The 19344-nt window shown below is 40.7% G+C and overlaps 2 protein-coding genes across 14 annotated transcripts in view; one reads left to right on the plus strand and one right to left on the minus strand.

Annotated features, from left to right (window-relative positions):
• LNX1 (ligand of numb-protein X 1) overlaps positions 1-14628 on the plus strand; it is a 119829-nt gene extending 105201 nt beyond the window's left edge. For all 12 annotated transcript variants that reach the window (XM_063157267.1, XM_063157275.1, XM_063157276.1 and 9 more), the window contains 4 exons: positions 4794-4971; positions 6848-7076; positions 12747-12905; positions 13930-14628. In XM_063157267.1, coding sequence (XP_063013337.1) covers positions 4794-4971; positions 6848-7076; positions 12747-12905; positions 13930-14065 — 702 coding nt within the window. In that variant the 3' untranslated portion in view covers positions 14066-14628. The remainder of the gene's footprint in view (positions 1-4793; positions 4972-6847; positions 7077-12746; positions 12906-13929) is intronic.
• An 881-nt stretch (positions 14629-15509) lies between these two features.
• The window catches only part of FIP1L1 (factor interacting with PAPOLA and CPSF1), a 36956-nt gene continuing 33121 nt past the window's right edge, over positions 15510-19344 (minus strand). For both annotated transcript variants that reach the window (XM_063157281.1, XM_063157280.1), the window contains 2 exons: positions 16573-16710; positions 15510-15835 (listed from right to left, as the gene is read on the minus strand). In XM_063157281.1, coding sequence (XP_063013351.1) covers positions 15688-15835; positions 16573-16710 — 286 coding nt within the window. In that variant the 3' untranslated portion in view covers positions 15510-15687. The remainder of the gene's footprint in view (positions 15836-16572; positions 16711-19344) is intronic.

The following is a 19344-nucleotide window of genomic DNA, read 5'->3' on the forward strand; positions in this document are numbered from 1 at the left end:
TTTTTTTTTTTTTATTTCACTAAATTTGAAGCCACATGTTTGGCTAATTTACATTAATCACCCTGAGTGTCACCACTTATGCAAACCCATGCAAGCTTGACCCTGGCCATGGGTGCCAGGGGTGTATCAGGGAGGTGTGCAGGCAGGGCTTAAGTTCATCCTGCTTGATGGATAGCCAGTTGTGTCCTTAAAGGGACCTTTGGATCAAATATCTGGTGCACAGCTGTCAGCCAGGAGACATGTCTAGCTCTGGATTTTACAAATGTTAAAATATACCCATTTTTGCTGGTCTTTTAAAACTACATTATTCAGTGTTTTTATGTGTTAAAAACTCTAGTGTATATTTACGTATTTTTAGTTTTCCTTTCCCACAAAGTCGCAATCACAGCTCTTGTTAGGTGGGACCAGATTAGCAGGAGTTAAAACAGCAAGCAGGCAGTGTTCAGTAGCTACTAGCAAGTAGCAAGCAGTGCCCAAGAAATGATGCATCTGCCAGGCACGACCTTCTACTGAAGCAATGATTTCCTTAGGAAGGTATGTGTAGGACAGCTATTAGCTTGTGTTGGTACTTCATTCTTCCTAGGGAAGATCCAAGCACCTGCTAACTCTGCCATGTTGGTCTGAGTAATTAATTGATACCACACGGGATTATTTGGGAACAGAGCTTGTCTCTCTCTGCCCTGAGATCCTCATTTCTCTTCCTGTACCAAGAGATGTTGGATGGGAGTTCTAGGTAAGTCCCACTATATTTTGGGTAGCTGTGAGATTGAAGGCACAATGAACAGTCCTCTAATGAGCAAGTGCTATAAAGATTAAGGAATCATCTCTTGTTGCATAGGCCACAGCTTTTAGGGGGATTTCCAGTTTTCCACAAGAGATGAGTACTGCATAAGCACATGAGTGGGTGTACTGCTGTGGGCTTCTGTGCAATGCCACCATTTGGGCACGTTCCAGGGAAGATCACAGGCCAAAAAAGAGAACTTTGAACAGTTCCTACCTCCCTTTAGCTTTGTGTGTAGGTAGTAGAGGTCTTCTATCAGAGAAAATGCTCTGGCAGCAGATCAGCAGATCAGTACAGCCAGTAGACACAATGAGCTTCAGGCACTGTGGATTTTTGGTCTAATATAAACATTACTGGAGTGTTAGTTGCCCTTTTATAGGGCATGACTGTGTCAGTTTAAATATTTCATGATATTTTGCTGAAGGTTTAACTGAACATAATTTGCAATTCAAGATTTTTAAACTGGCTTTGAAAGATTAAAAAAAATGTTATTTATTTTAAGCAGGCATTACTGCAGGAGCAATGCTTGCAAACCTAGGGCCTGTACAGGACATGCTCCTGCCCAAAAACCAAGCTAGTGCTTGTTGGTTGGGCCTCACTGTCAGGGGAGTCTCCCATGTGTGTGTGGTCTGATGGGTCTGCTGCCTACTGCTATCAGTGGGATTGCTTTATTACATGTGATTAATAGAGGATTGCTAGCTGCCTTGATTTCTGGCTAATTTTAAGGCATTTTTTGTCCCCTGAGCTTACTGAGAAAAGTGACATTAGATGGTCCAGAATGCTCTCTTTGAGTGAAACTGCTCTCACTGTACAGCATGTATGTGTACATGGGCTGAAATCTGCTCTCAGCCTGTGGCTGTATTCAGCATCAGGAATGAACTCTAGCTTCCATCAAGAATAAACCCTAGCTTCCAGCAGCCACCTGGCTCATGCAGTGGCTCAGGAGCCCCTTTGGGCCAAGCTCTTGGCCTCAGGACAGCCAGCCTCCATCTGTACACCATGGGGAGGTGACAGGGAGGTGCCTCTCCTTCAGGCCAGTGGTGACCTGCCGTGTTGCCCACAAGGCTCTGGGTAAGAAGAGGATGATCCCTTGTGACCATGTCCTTCTCTGGTGGTGTATGCCAGGTGTATGGTGTGCCGAGAGATTGGTCCTGCCCAGGGTCTCATGGATCTGTTTTCCCTGTACAGAGATTGGGGAAGCACAGCCCAAACTGTTCTGGCTGCTGCCTGGACTCAGAGAAGAGATGTCACAAACACTTTCTTGTGCAGCTGAGGCTGTGAAGCCAGGCTGTAACACATCAACAGGCCTGATTCAATTCCTTTGAAGTCACTGGGAGCTTTGCCATTAATTATATAGCACTTGTTTTTAATTGGAACTGTTTTCTTATTTCTTTCAAATTAATTGTCTAGTACTTAGGGCAAAGAAAATGTTGCTGGAGCAGGCAATGTTTCCTGACCAAATGAGCAGGTTAACCTTCAGGTAAAGTACATTTTCCAAACAGACACAGTGATGGTTTTTGCCTGCAAGACACGTGTCCTGGCTTTGATGTTGTGATAATCTGCTGTAAATATTTATTTTCTAGTAAATATACAGAAAAGGAGGAAAAAATAAAAAGAGGAGGAGATGAACTGTTATGTTTTTCTTCTCCTGACCTCCAAGGTCGCTTCAAAATGACAGAGAAGGACAATTGTTTAGAAGAAAATGCACTGAAATGCAGTCACTGATAAACACTGCCTTTTAACTGCTTTACTTGCTATCGATTGTACCTCCAAGCAAGTTCTACGTGTGTTTACTAAAAAAGGCTTTACTTTCCTTTCATCACTGCCTTCCTCTCAGTCAAGTCACCCCAAGTCCTTTCTGTCTGCAGCCATATAAAAAATGACATGGGAAAGAGTAGTTTCAAAAGAGAATTGGTACTTTGTGGTTCAGCATACAAGTAATGGTACTTCTATAATTCTTCACTGATATGTAGCAGGGCAATTTGTTCCCAAGCAGTACTTTGAAATCATTCCTCTCTGTGCTGATTCCTCAAAAAATAGTGATAAGCTGGCTAATGCTCTTATGTTTTAATTGTCTGAGATGTATGCTGCATAAATAACAGGACTGCTCTCTCACTCAGAGCCAAAAATAGAATCCCAATTTCATGTGTTGCTGCAAAATTTCAAATTGCAATTTTGGGAAAATTGGTAGCCCCCTATCCCACGTTTCAAAAAGTGGCCTTTTCCTGATGGAAAGCCATTCATTTTCAAGGGAAAAAGGATATTTTTGCAAAACATGGATGAAACATTAAGTTAAATTTGCATAAAGATAGAACTACTATGTTTAAAATATTTACACCTTAAAAACAAAGGTGAAAGGTTAAAAATTATCTGGATGAGAACATGAAATTTATCAGAAAGAGAACATTTTCTGAAGGTTTTAAAATCTTCAGAAATTGATAGGTTTGTTTGCAAGCCCTAAGCCAAATTCCTGTGACATAGTGCCTATGTTCTGCATGGACCATGTCTAATATGTCCAAACAACTGTGTGTGGTTTTCTCTCAGAGACTGAGAGAATTCTTCTTTCCACCGAGCTCTTTGCCTTTTTGCTTCTGGAACTCTGTGGCAGCTACTGTTCATCTGCTCAAGCATGGAGGAGTCCTTTGCTAAGCTTTTAGGAGGTCCTGTGTTCTGTTGTTAACATTGCATCACAGAAATCTTGATGTGGAGTTAGTTCCACCAAACATACCTTTAAAAGAAAGCACAAATCAAACACATGGTCTGCCCTGCTCCCATAAAAAAATTCTTGCCATAATCTTCCTTTGTCCCATCATTGTCACTTAGGGAGGCATTGTGGATTCATCTGCTCCACTTTCCATGCTGCTGGCCCAGGAATCAATGTAAAATGTCTTTGTGAGATGTCAGATTATTAAGAGATTAATGTGGCTTTAAATGAGTTTTATAGATTATTTTTGCATATTACGAATGTGAGGTCACATTTGTGAATGAGAAGAGTCTTTTAAATATGCATTTGAAATGTATTTAGAAGCATGCTATTATATATGAGCCTGGAGTGGATAATGCTGCTCCTGCAAGAAGGGCTGGGATTGTCAGGAGTTGATGTCAGGAGCACTGCTTAGGAAATACTTAAGGAGAGCAAAGCAATTAACATTTAAATCCAGATTTATTTGCCTTTCAAACTCTTCTGCAAGAACTGAGTGCATGGTAAACATGGCATTCAGTTCAGAGGTTTTGTTGGAGCTTGCACTGCAGTGGTTCTCCATCCTGAGGGCACCTCAGGTTTGTTGCACCCTCACTCATGCACCAGTTATTGCATGACCAGCTGTGTGTATTTAACTTTTCCTGCTCAGAAGCAGAAATATATGGGATGGCTGTCCCGAATTGACCCTTCAAACAGAAGCACTAAGAGCACCCTGGAAACTGCTCTCTCTCCCCTGTTAATGTTCTTCTCTTTTCCTGAACAGAAACACTTATTCTTCAAGTCTATTTCCACCCATAACTTACATAGAAACACAGACATCTGGAAGATCAAATGAAATATGTGTCTTCTAGTATGTCCCAAATGGTTTCATTCCTCAAATCCAAGAGGACTATTTCTCACTAACTACAGATGATGCTCAGACTGCAAGCAGCAAGATACAAAGCACAACCTGATAGTAAAAGATATAATGACCAGTTGTGATATTATTATCAAGAATTTTTTTTCTTTTAAAATCAAATTCCTTATTTACTTGTCAAGGACCTGATTCTATTAGCCTTAGGACTAAAACAACTCTGGTTTTCATGGGAGCAGTGCCTGACTTTAACTTTTGAAGCACAGTTATCTTGGTGGTAGCTCTGACTGCAAATGCTCACGCCCCTGAGGGAGTCCTGCCGGCCATCAGGCCATGTGGCTGGGAAGTGTCTTGGTGTTACTTCCATGAATATTTGTTTTGATAGAAAATGCCAAAACTGCCAGGGAGGTCACCATGCCCACAAACTGTGTTTGTTGTTGCTATTTTCTCCATCACAGAGCACCCTTCACACTGTCACCTGTCACGAGAAGGTGGTGGCTGTCCGGAAAGATCACACGGAATCGCTGGGAATGACTGTGGCAGGTGGAGCATCTAACCGGGAGTGGGATCTGCCTATCTATGTGATAAGTGTGGAACCTGGAGGAGTGATCAGCAGAGACAGCAGGATAAAAACAGGTAAAAAGGGGGGATTTTGAAAGTCTGCCTTAAATCAAGACCTTCTTTTGAAAACTGTGGGATAGTGAAAGAGCTTCACACTCTGACATCTTCAGCAATCCTATCAATTTTGGGATGTGTCAGATTAGAGGATCTCAAGTCAGCTACCAGAAAAGGCATAATATGCAGCAGTAATCATCTCTGTGAAGTAGGACATAGGAATATTCTGGTAGGGAAAAAAAGATAAATAGCTTTACACTGGAAAATTCTCTTAACTCTTGATGCATTCATTGTGCAACCTTCATGTGTTTTCAAAGTAATTTTTTTTGCTTATTTGTCATTGCATTCATTAATTTGAATTAAATATAAGGATCAAAATTCCCATTGTATATGAAGCCATATTAATGCCTTGTGGCTCAGCCTCATGTCTGAAAATATTGGCTTCCTAACCCCATTTAGCTACTGATGTAACAGGATGATAAGGCTAATAGTTTCTCCCCTTCTGCGTGAATAAGCTTTTAGAGCCAGATGAGGACCATATTTTATCAGTTGGTCTTGTGGGAATAGCTGGGCAGCAGAGGAAAGATTAAACTCTCAGGTTTCAGGATGTTACATCCTCAAGAGCCAGATCCCTCAGTAGCCTGCATCCAGCAATGGCACAGCTCACCTACCCTTCATCCCCTATATTCTCCCTCAGTCCAGTCTCTGCCTGGAAGTTGGAGGGAAATCCTGAGTTTAAGGGAAGTGAAGGCACCCAAAAATGGGGCAGAATAGCTGCAACCCAGTCAGACCCCAGGAGCCTGGGTCTCAGTGCCCAGCATTGGCACACGTGGGAACTCCCTCTTTGTGCCTACTCAATGAAACCCATGTGAGAACACAGCAACAGGAGCAAAACAGCAGATTTCCCCTTTTCTTCTGCTGGGACATGACTGCCTGTCAATGGAATACACTTTCCAAAATATATTCATCATGAGGCAGTATGGAAAACTCAGCCTAGTTAATTTGATAAAATTAGAAACAAATGAATATGTGATGTTATAATAGCACCATAGGTCTCTGATGTAGAGCAGCTTTTAGGCTGTTGTCCTTCTTACTGGGGACAGACATCAAGAAGAGATTAATGCTCATTTGCAGTGCCTGGCCTGCCAGTGATAAACCTCTGCCTGGAGAAGCATCCAGGCCAAGTATAGAGGGCACCCAGGAAAGCCCTGGCATGGCAGCCTGCTCTGAAGGGTTGCAGAGCACTTGGCATTGAGGCTGCTTGCATGACATTAGTGATGTCTTTATTGTTCTTTATTGTTCTTCCTGTAGTAATTGAGGTCATCTTTGCATTTTTCTCTGTGGCTGCTGTGCCTATATTATAAATAAGGCATACAGAAAAATGGTTTGGCTTGCAGCCATTCAAACAGGCATTAATATGAAAATAATAACATGTTATTCCACAAAGCAAACTAGGAAGAGCCAGTTGGAGTGGCAGTCCTCTGCTAAGGGAGAGCTGGGAGAAAAAACATCACTGAGCTGTGGGGTTTCAAGCTTAGGCTGAGTACAAATGTTGTTAGCTGGAAGTGGACTCCAGAGACCCAGAGCAGTACTAGGCACCAGTACCAAAGCTTGTAGGCACAGCAGGACCCCAGCTGTTTGTTCAGCTCCAAATGCAGGAGATGACGTGGAAAGAAACCAGGAAAAATCCTCTGTCCAGCCACGCAAGGTTTCTGTGTACAGGAATCTCCCCTCATGCCTGTGGCATGTTTACTAGCATATGCTTTGTTAAACGATAGGAATAACAAAAAACCTCATCAGGCTGCCAGTTCCTGGCCATGGATTTGACTCACTTGTTTGTGGAGGGGATCCTGGAAACACTTGCAGGGTTTTTTATCATCTGCTTTATTGGTCTCAGGTGACATCCTGCTGAACGTGAACGGCATTGATCTGACGGGAGTCAGCCGGAGCGAGGCCGTCGCCCTGCTGAAGAACACCAACTCCTCAGTGGTGCTCAAAGCCCTGGAGATGAGAGCATGTGAAGCCCAGGAGGAGCAGGGTCACCTCCCATCCCCTGAGGACACACAAGTGACTGCTGAGAGTAGCGAGTGGTCGCCGTCCTGGGTTATGTGGCTGGGGCTGCCACGGTAAGTGCACAGATTGCAACCTCTGGCTGAGGGGGAGTGGGAGGAAAGATTTGTATTTTCTGGCAATACTTTATTTTGGCTTGATTCATTGCACTGACATCTTAATTAAATCCAGGCTCTGTCACTGACTTGACTCTAAATACCTCCCTTTTGTAAATGGGTATGTGTACATGGCAAAATAGACATGCAGTTCCCCCATGAGGGAGGATAGGATGCTGAATTGTTTCAATCTTGTAAACATATCTGGCACTTAGGGAGTGAAAGGAAAATCTTACAGGGATACAGGAGCTTGCTGAACCAGAGTTTAGGCTCAACCACCCTGCAGAAGGCAGATACCCCTCCTGCAACACTCAAGCTGCACAGCCCTTCTCCTTTGCCAAATCCAGCTGAATTGTTTGACTTTACCCAGATGTTGCAAAGTTCATGCAGTTGGCCAGTGTCTCCAAATCACCTCTTTTAACCCCACCCCCGCCTGAAAGAAGTCCATTTGTCACACACAGGAAGCAGCTGTGTTGTCGTTTCAGCAAGGATAGCTGGAGCCACATCGGCTGTCGCTGAGCTCTCAGTGTGCACAGTGTAATACCTACAGCTTCCAGGACATTCCAGACAGAATGAAATGAGGACACATTGTCAGTCTGTGAATATGCAAAGCTGGGATCACAGACTTGAAACTGACACTTAGTTTTAAGGAATTAAGGATTTATCCTATAAGTTCTTCTTGACTATACTCCTAACTCTGGCAGCAGTTCAGTGTCTCTCTTTTACAGGAGGGCAGGAAAAGATGGTCTGCAGAACAGGTGGGCTTTTCTCTAGGCACAGTTTCAGGACTCCTCTTCATTTCCTACTCTTGCATAACAGGTTTCCCTCTTTCTAGCTGGAGCCATTTTGACCTCATTCACCTTGCAGCAAGGTCTGCTGTGAGGGCCAGATGTTTTTTGAGGCTTGGTCTGATGCTAATGACTGTATAACATGTGCTGAAGCATTGCAAGAGCAGGAGGCAGGCTGTGTGTCTGTAACCCACAGGCACAATGTTCCTCCTCCACTGGGGAGGACTACATCTTTATACCTGTGAAAGAAAAGCAGTAAAAAGAAAATGCAGTAAATGGATACCCCAGGCAATGGTAAATTCTCCTCACTCAGTGTCTGAGGACAGGCAGGCCCAAGGAGATCCTCATTCCTGCTAACTTCTACTCTCCTGAGCTTGAGCAGCACCACGGTGAAGGTACTAGAGCACGGGTAATGCTCTCAGTGAAGAGACAGCAACAGACCAGAGGCCTTATAGATGCTGCAATCTGCAGTGCTGAGTCTTGCCTCCTATCACCATCCATTGCTAGATGGACTGAAACAATCACACCCTGCCTATGCCACCTTCACTGGGCTGTGTAGAAAACCTGAGCTGCCTGGTCATCATCTTCTACTCACAGCTGCCTGAAGTTCCCAGTACCTCAGCATGGTAGAGGACACGAAGGACATAGCTCCACAGTACTGCAGGCTTGCACTCAGAGTTCACATCAGTAAGTTCCACTTCGCAGTTTGGCAATAAAATGGGTTTTCCTGTTTTAGAAACAGTTTCTGAGCTCACTTTAGCCTTCCTCCTCTGAAGGCCGCATGTGTGAAGGCATTCCAACTCTTTTCGTCTGAAGGGAAATCAGCCCCAGTGTCAGCAAGGCTGAAGACAAGAGCTCATTGTAACTCCATCCCCAGCTGTGAGGCCGTGCACAGAGCCCAGCATGGCCCTTCTCCTTCAAAGAGACATGGGGACATTGGTATGCTGAGTGGGGACGCTGCTCTGAACATCAGACTAGCGCCTGGGACAGGGACCAATGCACATTAGATGTGACAGTAACAAAGGTGCTCTGTTTTCTTATTGGCAGCTGATTGGCTGAGTAGGGACACAAGAGGATCAGGTTTGGGATTGCTCACTAGGTATTAGCAGGCCCTTCAGTCTTCCCCTGCATAATTGTGCTCACTCACTTACTGTTCTGATTCTCCAGGGCCCACATCAGATGTCTGAAAGTCCTTCCACAAGTTCTCTTATGAGGATGTGTATCATGTTAACTCATTTTTCTCCAGGTTGAGCATTTAACCTTTCTCTGGCTTTCAGTTTGCTTTTGGCAAGGATCACATCTCACTAGGTCCCAAGATGTTGTCAGCAGTCTCATGACATTTTCCAGGCTGTTAGAGAAAATTATGCTCTGTCTAAATAGATGTCTGATAGGTCCACCTTGAAAAAAGTGCCTGAAGTGCAGTTATGGGGTAAAATGTTGAAGAATCACCTACTTTAATTAAAACAATTTACTAGAAGGACTGTTCCAAGATGTGTGAGTCTAAGAATGTTTGGTACAGCTAATGGAAAAGTAGAAATGTCAAAATCATTATTATGCAGGATCATGCAAAGTACTTGGGAAGATGGGCCAGAAGGGGCAACCCTACATAAGACAAATTGAGCAAATAGAAAAGGAAGTAAAACTGGTAGGTCAGGAACAGGCATGATTTAAAAAAGAGGTAGCTGGATAGTAGATTATTTAAATTATTTTGAGAAGGGAAAGATATGGCTCAAGACAAGCCATGGCAGTGCAGTGTGTGTATTTGTTCAGCAAGCAAGCAAGGTGGGGTGTTCAGAGGCAGATTGACCTCACAATTTCGAGTGGGATGTTCAGGCTTAAGAAACTGGGGGGGTGGGAGAGTCTTTCCTTCTTTGTCCAAATCCAGGGAATTTTGAGGAAAATCCCATGAATGGTACCATAAAATGTGCTGAGTTGAACTAAACACTAGAGCATGCCTACAAACTTCTGCCCATGTCCAATGAAGTAGAAAACAGGCTAGTATTAATAATAGTTACAAGATTCAAAGTAGATAACTGTAAATGCCTGATTTTCAATACTAGAACAGAACTCTTCATTTCCCAGGGACTGCATGCATATTACAGAGATGGGTAGAGTCAAGAGACAAATATTGAGAATTAGGGAATGATATAATTTTTCTGGATGAAGTTGATATCAGCAGAATCAAACAAGTTATCTGATCCCTTGCACCAAAACTCAAAGACTTGGAAAAGCCATCTTGCTAATTTAACATTTATGGATCTCACTTAGTTTGTCCTTTTCTTGTGAGTTCTTAGAATTGGGTTCTCCCACTTTTGTATGGCTTAATAATACATAAACAGCTCCTCTGTTCTTTCTGTAGTACGATCCAATATGTGGTGGTTATAAAATACGTGCACATGTGCATCTGACATCTGTCAAAACTTGGCCTGCACGCAAGCGGAGGGGCTGCGGGCAGGGCGGCGGGAGGAAACAGTGATGCAGGACCTTAAGCATTCTCGCCCCAAGACTTATTTCAGGGTAGCTAATTTAATTGTTTGTTGTTTAGGAAGACAGAACTCCTTTATTGGTAGAGGGACTTGTTGTTGTGAAGCATGCACAAAGGAAATAACAGGGAACAGCTGGCGAAGAGCATTTCCCCAGCTCCATGGTGCTGCTTCTACCCTTGCTTGTTTTCCTGCTCTCCTTTCTTTGCTCTCCTCACATTTCCTTCCCTCAGCTAGTACTCAGAATACTTTTTAGATCATCTTGTCATAGCATTTACAAACATTAGTACTTCACACAAGTGCTTTTCTTCATCTGTAAAGTGAGATGAGAAAGAGACAAGGTGGCCAAAGTCATTCTGCAAACCTGGGGTACAACAAGATGTAAAACATGAAATTAGGACAGAAACACCTCCAAAGTAACTCAATCTGGCCTGTAGGACACTGGTGGAAACAATTCTCAAATATTACTTACTTGGCTGCCATTTGTGTACTGTAATGGGAAGGGAGGAGGGAGTTACCCTTTTCATAGCTGTTGGTGCTGAAATCCTCCTGTAACTGGGCTGGTTTTCATTCCTAGAGCATAAGGCTACTTGTGCTTTATGAAAATCAGCCAGGAATTGTACATTTAACTGCTTGAAAACAGGCACTGTTAAATTCCTCATGCATCAGTAACCGATGCTTTGTTGTAGTATTGCCCAGGATAGCACCCTGTGGCTAGATATTATATATCCCCAAATCTTGAATCTGAGGCAGGTTCACACATAAATTACTCCTTATCCTCATCTTCTGGAGTATTTAGCGGTAAAGGCTGAAGACTATGAGCTGCTGTCTTCCAAGGAGATGGTTCTCCTTAGACCAGCTGCAGTTTAGTGAGTGTAGCCCTGGGCAGCAGAGACCTCTGCCCCAAAATCAACACTGAATTATAGCACTAATGGCTGAATCCTGGCACTGCTTGGTCATGACCTTGATAAGTACCATTAAACATAGAGGGTTTAAGTGATTTTGCACATTGAAGAAGTCCACAGATGGTAAAGTAATAATGCCTGGCTGCTCAGGAAGAAGCAAGTGTCACCTGTTTCTCACATTAGCGACCAGTGAATTCTTGTGCAAATATTGCATACCTACCATCCTGGCAGCAGGTGAATATTTGTAGGCCCTGGGGGACTAATCTAGTATTATGCTGTGAAAGACAGCAAATGCCACTATTTAAAACACAATTTTTAAAACACTAGGCATATCAGTCCTTAAGATAAAGGCTATGTATCTTCCTATAGAAGTGTCAGGTGCTTCTTAGAAACGTAAAATATCCCTGAATAGAGCTTGTAACAGTTGCCTGCTGTAGGTCAGCCTATATTTTAAGATTTGGAGTAGCAAATATATTTTTAGACATTCGGAAATTTCAATCATTCCTGGGGACACCACTAATGATAAGATGGTAAAGTACTATGGACAGAAAGTTTTATCAGTCATTCTCTAACAAATGGAATTAATTTGGTTAAAAAAAAGGAAGCAAATTAATGTACTCAGAGCATTAGGGAACATTTAAGAGTCTAATAACACTATTCTTAGTTTTCCCCTATTCCTACTTTTGGAACCTCAGCTTTGATGAACATAACATACAGTATCATAAAATACGTTCAAAAGACAAATGGAGGGAGAAGCAGATTTCAGTTCTCTTACAACAAAATCTTGTGTTAATCATTACAGTAAAGACAAGCTATCTTCTTGAGAGCAGACTCAGAACTCCAAAGCACTGATTCACATAGTTAAGTTTCTCTCATCTTCTATGCTTTGACTTCTCAGATTACTCAACAAGAAAAACTCAGGATCCCTAATTCCACCAATACCTGTCTTCGTGTAATCTGTTATTTTTGTAGTTCATTCCATTGGTCTTAAAATTATTTCACTTTGACATGCACCACAGTATTAAGTGTCTGAGCACTTTGACCTAATTAATCACATACGGGCTCATATCTGGAAGATAAACAAGTCATTGGGGTGTACAAGGTAGAAGAAATACAGCTTTTTGAATTGCTGATTTACAAACATTAAATCCAGGCTTAAGTGCTTTTCTCCATCACAGCAACCAGAGCATTTGCATAGATTCCTACCCTATAAAAAAAACTAATTTAATACTTAAGACCAAGACTAATTTTACTTTTGGGATAACTGCTTATCTGGTTGTAACAGGAAAGCAGTACTACAGGAACAGAAGTGTAGGTGCTTAATACAGTGGAAATATGGCACTACTTTAACTCTTAAGAACAGTGTATGGGTCCATGAAAAGGCAGATTCATTATTAGTGGTTCATCAGAATCTCAAGTTAACTATAAACATTTAATTAAACTGGTTTATTTCAGATATTTGTACAGCTGCAAAGAAATTGTATTACGAAGAAATACATCTGGAAGTCTTGGCTTCAGCATCGTAGGAGGTTATGAAGAACATACTGGGAACAAACCATTCTTTATCAAATCCATTGTTGGGGGAACACCAGCATATAATGATGGCAGAATTAGGTAATGACTAATATCTAAAAAAAGTAGCATTTATGTAAGTTCTTCTGGTTAACCTGTGGGAGTTTTAAAAAACATGTTTTCATTAAGGCAGTGGCAGGGACGGGGGAAGGACTCACTGATACAGAAGTAACTCTGGGAGATAAGGAAACAGGACACAAGTATCCTGAAGTTTAACAGATCTGCTTTCATAGCAGAATGCTTTCAGATGTCTAGCAATCTACTAGTATGTAAGTTAAAAGAAGAGTCAGTTTGATCTCTGGGGTGGTACAAAGCATGCCAGCACAGACATTTCCCACATCTCCAGTTCTAAACACCCCAACCAAACACCTTCCCTGCAAACACCAATACACTTGAAGAGAGTAAATGCACAATCGTGGCACAAACTTACATCAATTAACAAGGCTTAAAAGGTACAGTTGTTCAGAACACAGATCATTCTAGTACCTAAAGAGGGCCTACAAGAAAGCTGGAAAGGGACTTTTTACAAGGGTATGCAGTGCTAGGACAAGGGACAATGGCTTTAAACTGAAATACAGTACTTTTAGACCAGATATTAAAAAGAAATTATTTAATGTGAGGGTGGTGAGGCACTGGAACAGGTTGCCCAGAGTTGTGGATGCCTCCTCCTGATTCAGTGACAGGCTGGCTGGGCCTTTGAGCAACCTGGTCTAGTAGAAGGTGCCCCTGGCCAGAGCAAGGATTGGAACTGGATTATCTTTGAATTCCCTTCAACTGAAGCCCTTTTATGATTCTGTGATGATGAATTACCAGAATGAGTGTGAGAAGAACTATATCATGTTTTCTTTCAAATATGTTGAATTAATTATAAATTTGTAAGAAACCCAAACAAGTGAAATATTTTCACCTGCTTTATCCCCTTAGTCATGAACAGCAGTTCATGACTAGCAGTTAGCTAGAGAAGGAGCCATAATACTAATTTCTACCTCTTCCCCCAGCTTGAAGATGTGCTTTGGCATTTGAAAACATTTAAGAATTAATTGTTGTCTTGCATTTATTTTTTCAGATGCGGTGACATCCTCCTTGCTGTCAATGGCAGGAACACATCAGGAATGATGCATGCCTGCTTGGCAAGGATGCTCAAAGAACTAAAAGGAAAAATTACTCTCACAATTGTGTCCTGGCCTGGCACATTTTTATAAAACAAGTCTTCATGGAGAGTGTGACAAGTATCTTAACATGGGGAAAACATTTAAAAAAAAAGGAACACCAGTCTTTGCTTTTTTGGGGAGTAAAGTATGTATTTATAAAGAAAAGGTTTGTGAAATTTCAACCTGCATGTCAAGAAAGGCAAAGCAGTGACACCTGTCAGAAAATCACTTCAGAGTGATCCAAGCTACAGACTAAAGTCCTTCCTTCCCTGTGTTCTTAAGGGGTTTTGTTGTTTTTTATACATACCTATATATCTATTTAATGCATTATAATAATAATAATGGAATTTAAGGAGCAGCAGCTTCTGCTCACCCACTTTATTTTGATTTACAAAAAGAAAACCTTGAATAACTAATGGAAATATTTCTTGCAATTTTTCTAGTTGCAATAATCAGGTGAAGGTTTTTATCCAACACATTAATAGCACTTTGATTATGTGTACCTTTTCATGGTCAGCATGAAGCTGGTATTTTCAAGACTTTCAAGTACTGTTTGTTAGTCTGTAAAACTGTGAATGAAATTTCTAAAATAATTAAAAATAATTGTAACTGTGTACTTGTACAGACATTATTTTCATCCAAAACCAAATTACCTCGTTTCCCTGGTTTGTTCTGATTAATTCTATTAAATCTGGGATTTTTATATAGACTATTACTTTTAAGGAAATACACTGCAGCCTGCTAATGCCATCAAGTAAGTCTTTTGAATAGCAGTAAAATTTTTGTGGGACTGCCTTATCAATCACACTTGATACTGTTCTGCATGAAGTAAATCTGAAAGTGATGAGGGTCCTATATGTCTTTTACAATAGTCCTTTGTCTTTCTCTGCAAATTACTCATGTTCCACAGCCTTGTTTTTATCTCACAAGCCTACACTGGGAAGAGGATACGTTTGTTAATCTTTATCATGTTAAGGGCAGCTGTTCCCCTAGAACAAAGACTAAAATGAACTCTCTCTTAAGCCACTGAAAGGCAGCAGGGACGATTATCCAGCTTAATTCATCCTTATGCACCCACACAAACCAGACATAATTACCACGTGTATCATCACCATGCTCAGTGTTCCATTCAACTGAGAACAATCGGCACCTTTCCCACTTTCCCTGGGTTTTATTTTTTGCTTCACGTTATTACAAGGCTTTTGAAGAGCCTGCAGTTCCTGTGTGTCCCTGTAGTAAAGGATGACCTTTCCAAATAAGTCTCCAAAAGCTATGCTAAATCCACACTGTTCCAGATGTTGGGTATATATTAAAATGAATGCACACTGTTTCTAAAGTCAGTAAAAAAATGACCTTCCTGTTGGCTTATGAAAAAAGGAGACAATTTAATACAAAGAATTTAAGCCCTACTTATATTGTAAGAGCATAAGCCTCTAGATGTAAGATGTTTTCTCACTGTTACTGTTTCTTAAAAGACAAAGTCAGTCCAAGAATCTTAACATGAAAAATTCGTTCTTTTATTTTCAAAAAAAAACCAAAGTAACCTTTGATTTCAAACTAACAGAACAAGATTAAGAGCAAATTATTATAATTCCCAGAAAAATAACAAGATTTATAGTAATCTATTTCTGGCACTAATATATATGCAAGTAGGCAAAAAAAATCACACAAGCCTATTCCACAGGGGCAGCTTCAGTGTTTTCCTGTTCAGGAGCAGGTTCACCACTGGCTTCTTTTCCTTCTTTGCTTCTTTTGGACTTCTTGTGTTTGTGCCTTCTGTGGCTATCCCCTTCTTCACTGTCGTGACGACGTCGGCTGTTACTAAATAGAGAGAAAACATGCCTCAAACACTTGACACTTCAGGCCCTATTTCATTACAAAGTACCAAAAAAACCAGCTTCTGCATTCATATTTGAAAACTGGCATATGCTCCTAACTCAGAGTTTTTGGATGTCAGTGCAGAACTGAATTTTTCCTGGAATGGAACATACATCTATCCATCCTGTACTTTTTGGGGGAAAAATAGAATTATTTTTCCCATTTGTAACCCATATTCCAATAGCAAGACTTTTAACAACATCATGCACCTATTGGCATTCCTTAATAATTTGACATTCTTGTTGACCCCATTTTCTGGACTTAACTTTTATTTTTAACTTAAAATGGGTCAGGTAGAACAATTTCTCTCAAGTGACTGCGAGGATTAATTTACTTACTGAGAATGACTATTGAGTTGTTCTGTTCATGCTGCTGAATGTCAGCTTCATTCCACCCCCTTCTGACTCACCATTTTTACCCTTCTTTCCCCAGTGTCCTACTTTCTGTTCACACACTGACTGTCACTCAATACGAGGTTACCCAGGGTCAGTATTGCTTCTTGTCTGTCCATGTTTCACACGGCAGACTTGTTCCAAGTAGCACATTCAAGTGTTTACAGTCTTTCCACAAAACTCCTGTTTGTTTGGGGTTCTTTTAGAAGTTTACTTCTTTTTTTTTTCCTTTTTTTTTTTTAAACTGGGCAAGTCTTTCATATCCTACTAAAAAAAGAGAAATCAAACCTTCGAGATGACTTGTGTCGAGTCTCTTCTTTCTCTCTGTGCCTCCTGTCTCTGTGTCTGTCTTCTTTCTCTCTGCTTGTCCTATGGCGGTCGTAGCCCCTCTCTGCATAGTCTCTGTATCTGTAGCGTTCTTCATCACTGATTCAGAAAGAAGAGATTTTCAGGACAGTAAGACCAAGGAGTATAACAATAACAAGCTAAATCAAGAAAAAATCTTTATATTGGAAAATCTTAATATTGCTTCTGGCTGTGTCTACATGAGTTCAGTGCTTAAAGGACAATAAAGTTCTTCATGTTATACACTAGACTTGTGCAGTTAATGCAGTTTTGAAAGGAAATTTTTCATTAAAAATGAAAGAAAAAAAGAATACAACAGTGCCCCACTAAGTTTATACAGGAGTTATCAAGCTGTTAGCTTGAACCTGTATCTAACTGTGAAGGAAATACAATCCTACATTAACTTCAGTAATTTTTTTGGATCAGTGTTTGAAACATTCAACACTTATCAGCACACTTTTGGACTATTATACAATTTGGGTAAATTAAAATTAGATTTTGGTACAGTTATCTACTTCCTTACACTCACTTCAAGAAAAGGAAACACTAAGCACAAAGAGTAAAGTATACTAAATGTTTGGGTTGCTTTTGAAATTAATTTTTCACTAGTGCTGTCTCTAGTTCTCTCTAGGATTGCCATGAAATGCTGCCCTGCCACAATGTTGGTAAAAACCCCGAAATATTACAGGTTAGACAAGAATTCAAAGGCTTTACTTAAAAACATATTTTCATATTCTGACTTGATGAAAAGGACAGTTCTAAGAGTTTATTGAAATCTAAAAAAAAAAACAAAAAACCAAGAAAACTCCAAAGTCCATTGTTAGCCAACACAACTCAAATGGCACATTAGCATAGCTTAAAAAGGCATGATCATTTCATCATTTCTATAAGAAAATCTTACCCAGCATCATTTAAGAGTGTAACTTCAATACAAATAACCTCAGTGTAATTATTTATACATCACATGATCACATGAAGTCTTCTCTAACCATAGTTTGGGAGATCCCCACCAAGTCCTAAAGAAAGGCACAATGTAACCAGTCTTTCTAAAGCAGTAAAATCAGTAACAATTTAGATACCGTTGACCTAACGACAGGCAAGTGTTTCTGTCTCTGCCAACATTGACCATGAAAGAAATTATCTTCCTGAGGTCCCTGCAGCAGCAGAAGGGATCAGACAGATCACACAGAGAGAACAGCTCAAGCCTACAGAGATTTCTTGTGTCCTGGAGCAGTGAGAACTGAGATCTACCCCATTTTATCTGCCATAACTTGGATCCCCTGGCCATTTCCCAAGTGAGGACATTACATTAATGTATTAATACATTACAGCTATGCATGAAAACTCAGTGAGAAGGGGGAACACCTGAAGCAACAGCACTAGTCTTTTTTATGAAAACTTGTATGATTACACCATTAAGCAAATGTCAGAAATTAGTAATTTAAGACACTGTAGAGAAACACTAGCCACTCAATAGAAAATTCTGCTTTTTTGAGGGACATGAAAAATAGTCACACATCAAAACAAGGAAAACTACAGCTACAACTACTGAACTCAAAATTATGATTTGCCACTGAGTAATACAACTTCATTGACTTTATACTGCATTTGTAACCTCAGATCAGAGAGTAATCGGATCGAATTGTGAAAAGCACATTTGTGCTCAAATGGCACAAAACCTGAAGTTGGAAGGCATGAGGGGAGGTCATCAGGACCAAACCCCAGCTAAAGCAGGTCCATGAGGACCAGCTGACCAGTACCATGTCCAGACAGCTTCAGGCTATCTCCATGGATGGAGACTCCCCAGCCTCTCTGTGCAACTGCAGCTTCCTCCCATATCTCATATTGCTTCACAAAACTAATATTTCGATGATCAGTATCTAATTAAAAAGTTAAAATCTGAATGCCTACCACTAACTTCTGATAAGCTTCCCATGAGAAATAGGATTGCTACTTGTAGACTTACAGCCTGGTTTCAAAGAGATCCAAAGCCCTTAATGGTAACTCACACTCTGCATTTGTTCCATTACCCAGTTATTTTAAAACACTCTAGAAAAGGTTAAAAATATTACTGACACTCCCTTTTAAACCTTATTTTGGCAAACTACTAAAGAACCATGACAGTTTGTAAGTGTGTCTGATGAAAATAAACAACTTCTCTAAGTAAAGCAAAAATTCAGTTTGCCAAGACCAGTGCATTGGGAGCTTTCAGGAACACTCTAATACTGCTCAATGCTTTTGACCTTTATTGCACACTGTTCGTGGAGTCTTGTTCAGTTTGTTGACCACCAGGACACCAAATCCTGTAAAGCTGCAATCCAGCCAGGCAGACCCTCATCTGCTCTTCTCCATGAGATTATTAAGTTCCAGGACTTTAGAAACACAGTTGCTGGGGTTTTTCTGGTTTTTTTTTTTTTTAATTTTTCAAATTGCTGAGGAAGAACCACGATACAGTAACAGATCAATCAAATTCCAATGTCTACATTTTTAGTGGTAACTAATTGACTTGAAACTACCAAAATAAAAACAAAACAAAAAACCCAAACAAACAAAGTCCCAACCTTTGCAGGAGGGAAACAGTCCAAAAATAATGGCATCTTCTCAAGGGGGCAGAGTGAGATGCATTGTAAAAATGCACACTTTTTTTTTTGAGGATAGCAGGGTAAAAGCAGAACAGAATATAAAGACAGCTGAAAGTTCATTTTTAAACCTCAT

This window comes from Melospiza melodia, chromosome 5, assembly GCF_035770615.1.
Source record: "Melospiza melodia melodia isolate bMelMel2 chromosome 5, bMelMel2.pri, whole genome shotgun sequence".
Lineage (NCBI taxonomy): Eukaryota > Metazoa > Chordata > Aves > Passeriformes > Passerellidae > Melospiza > Melospiza melodia.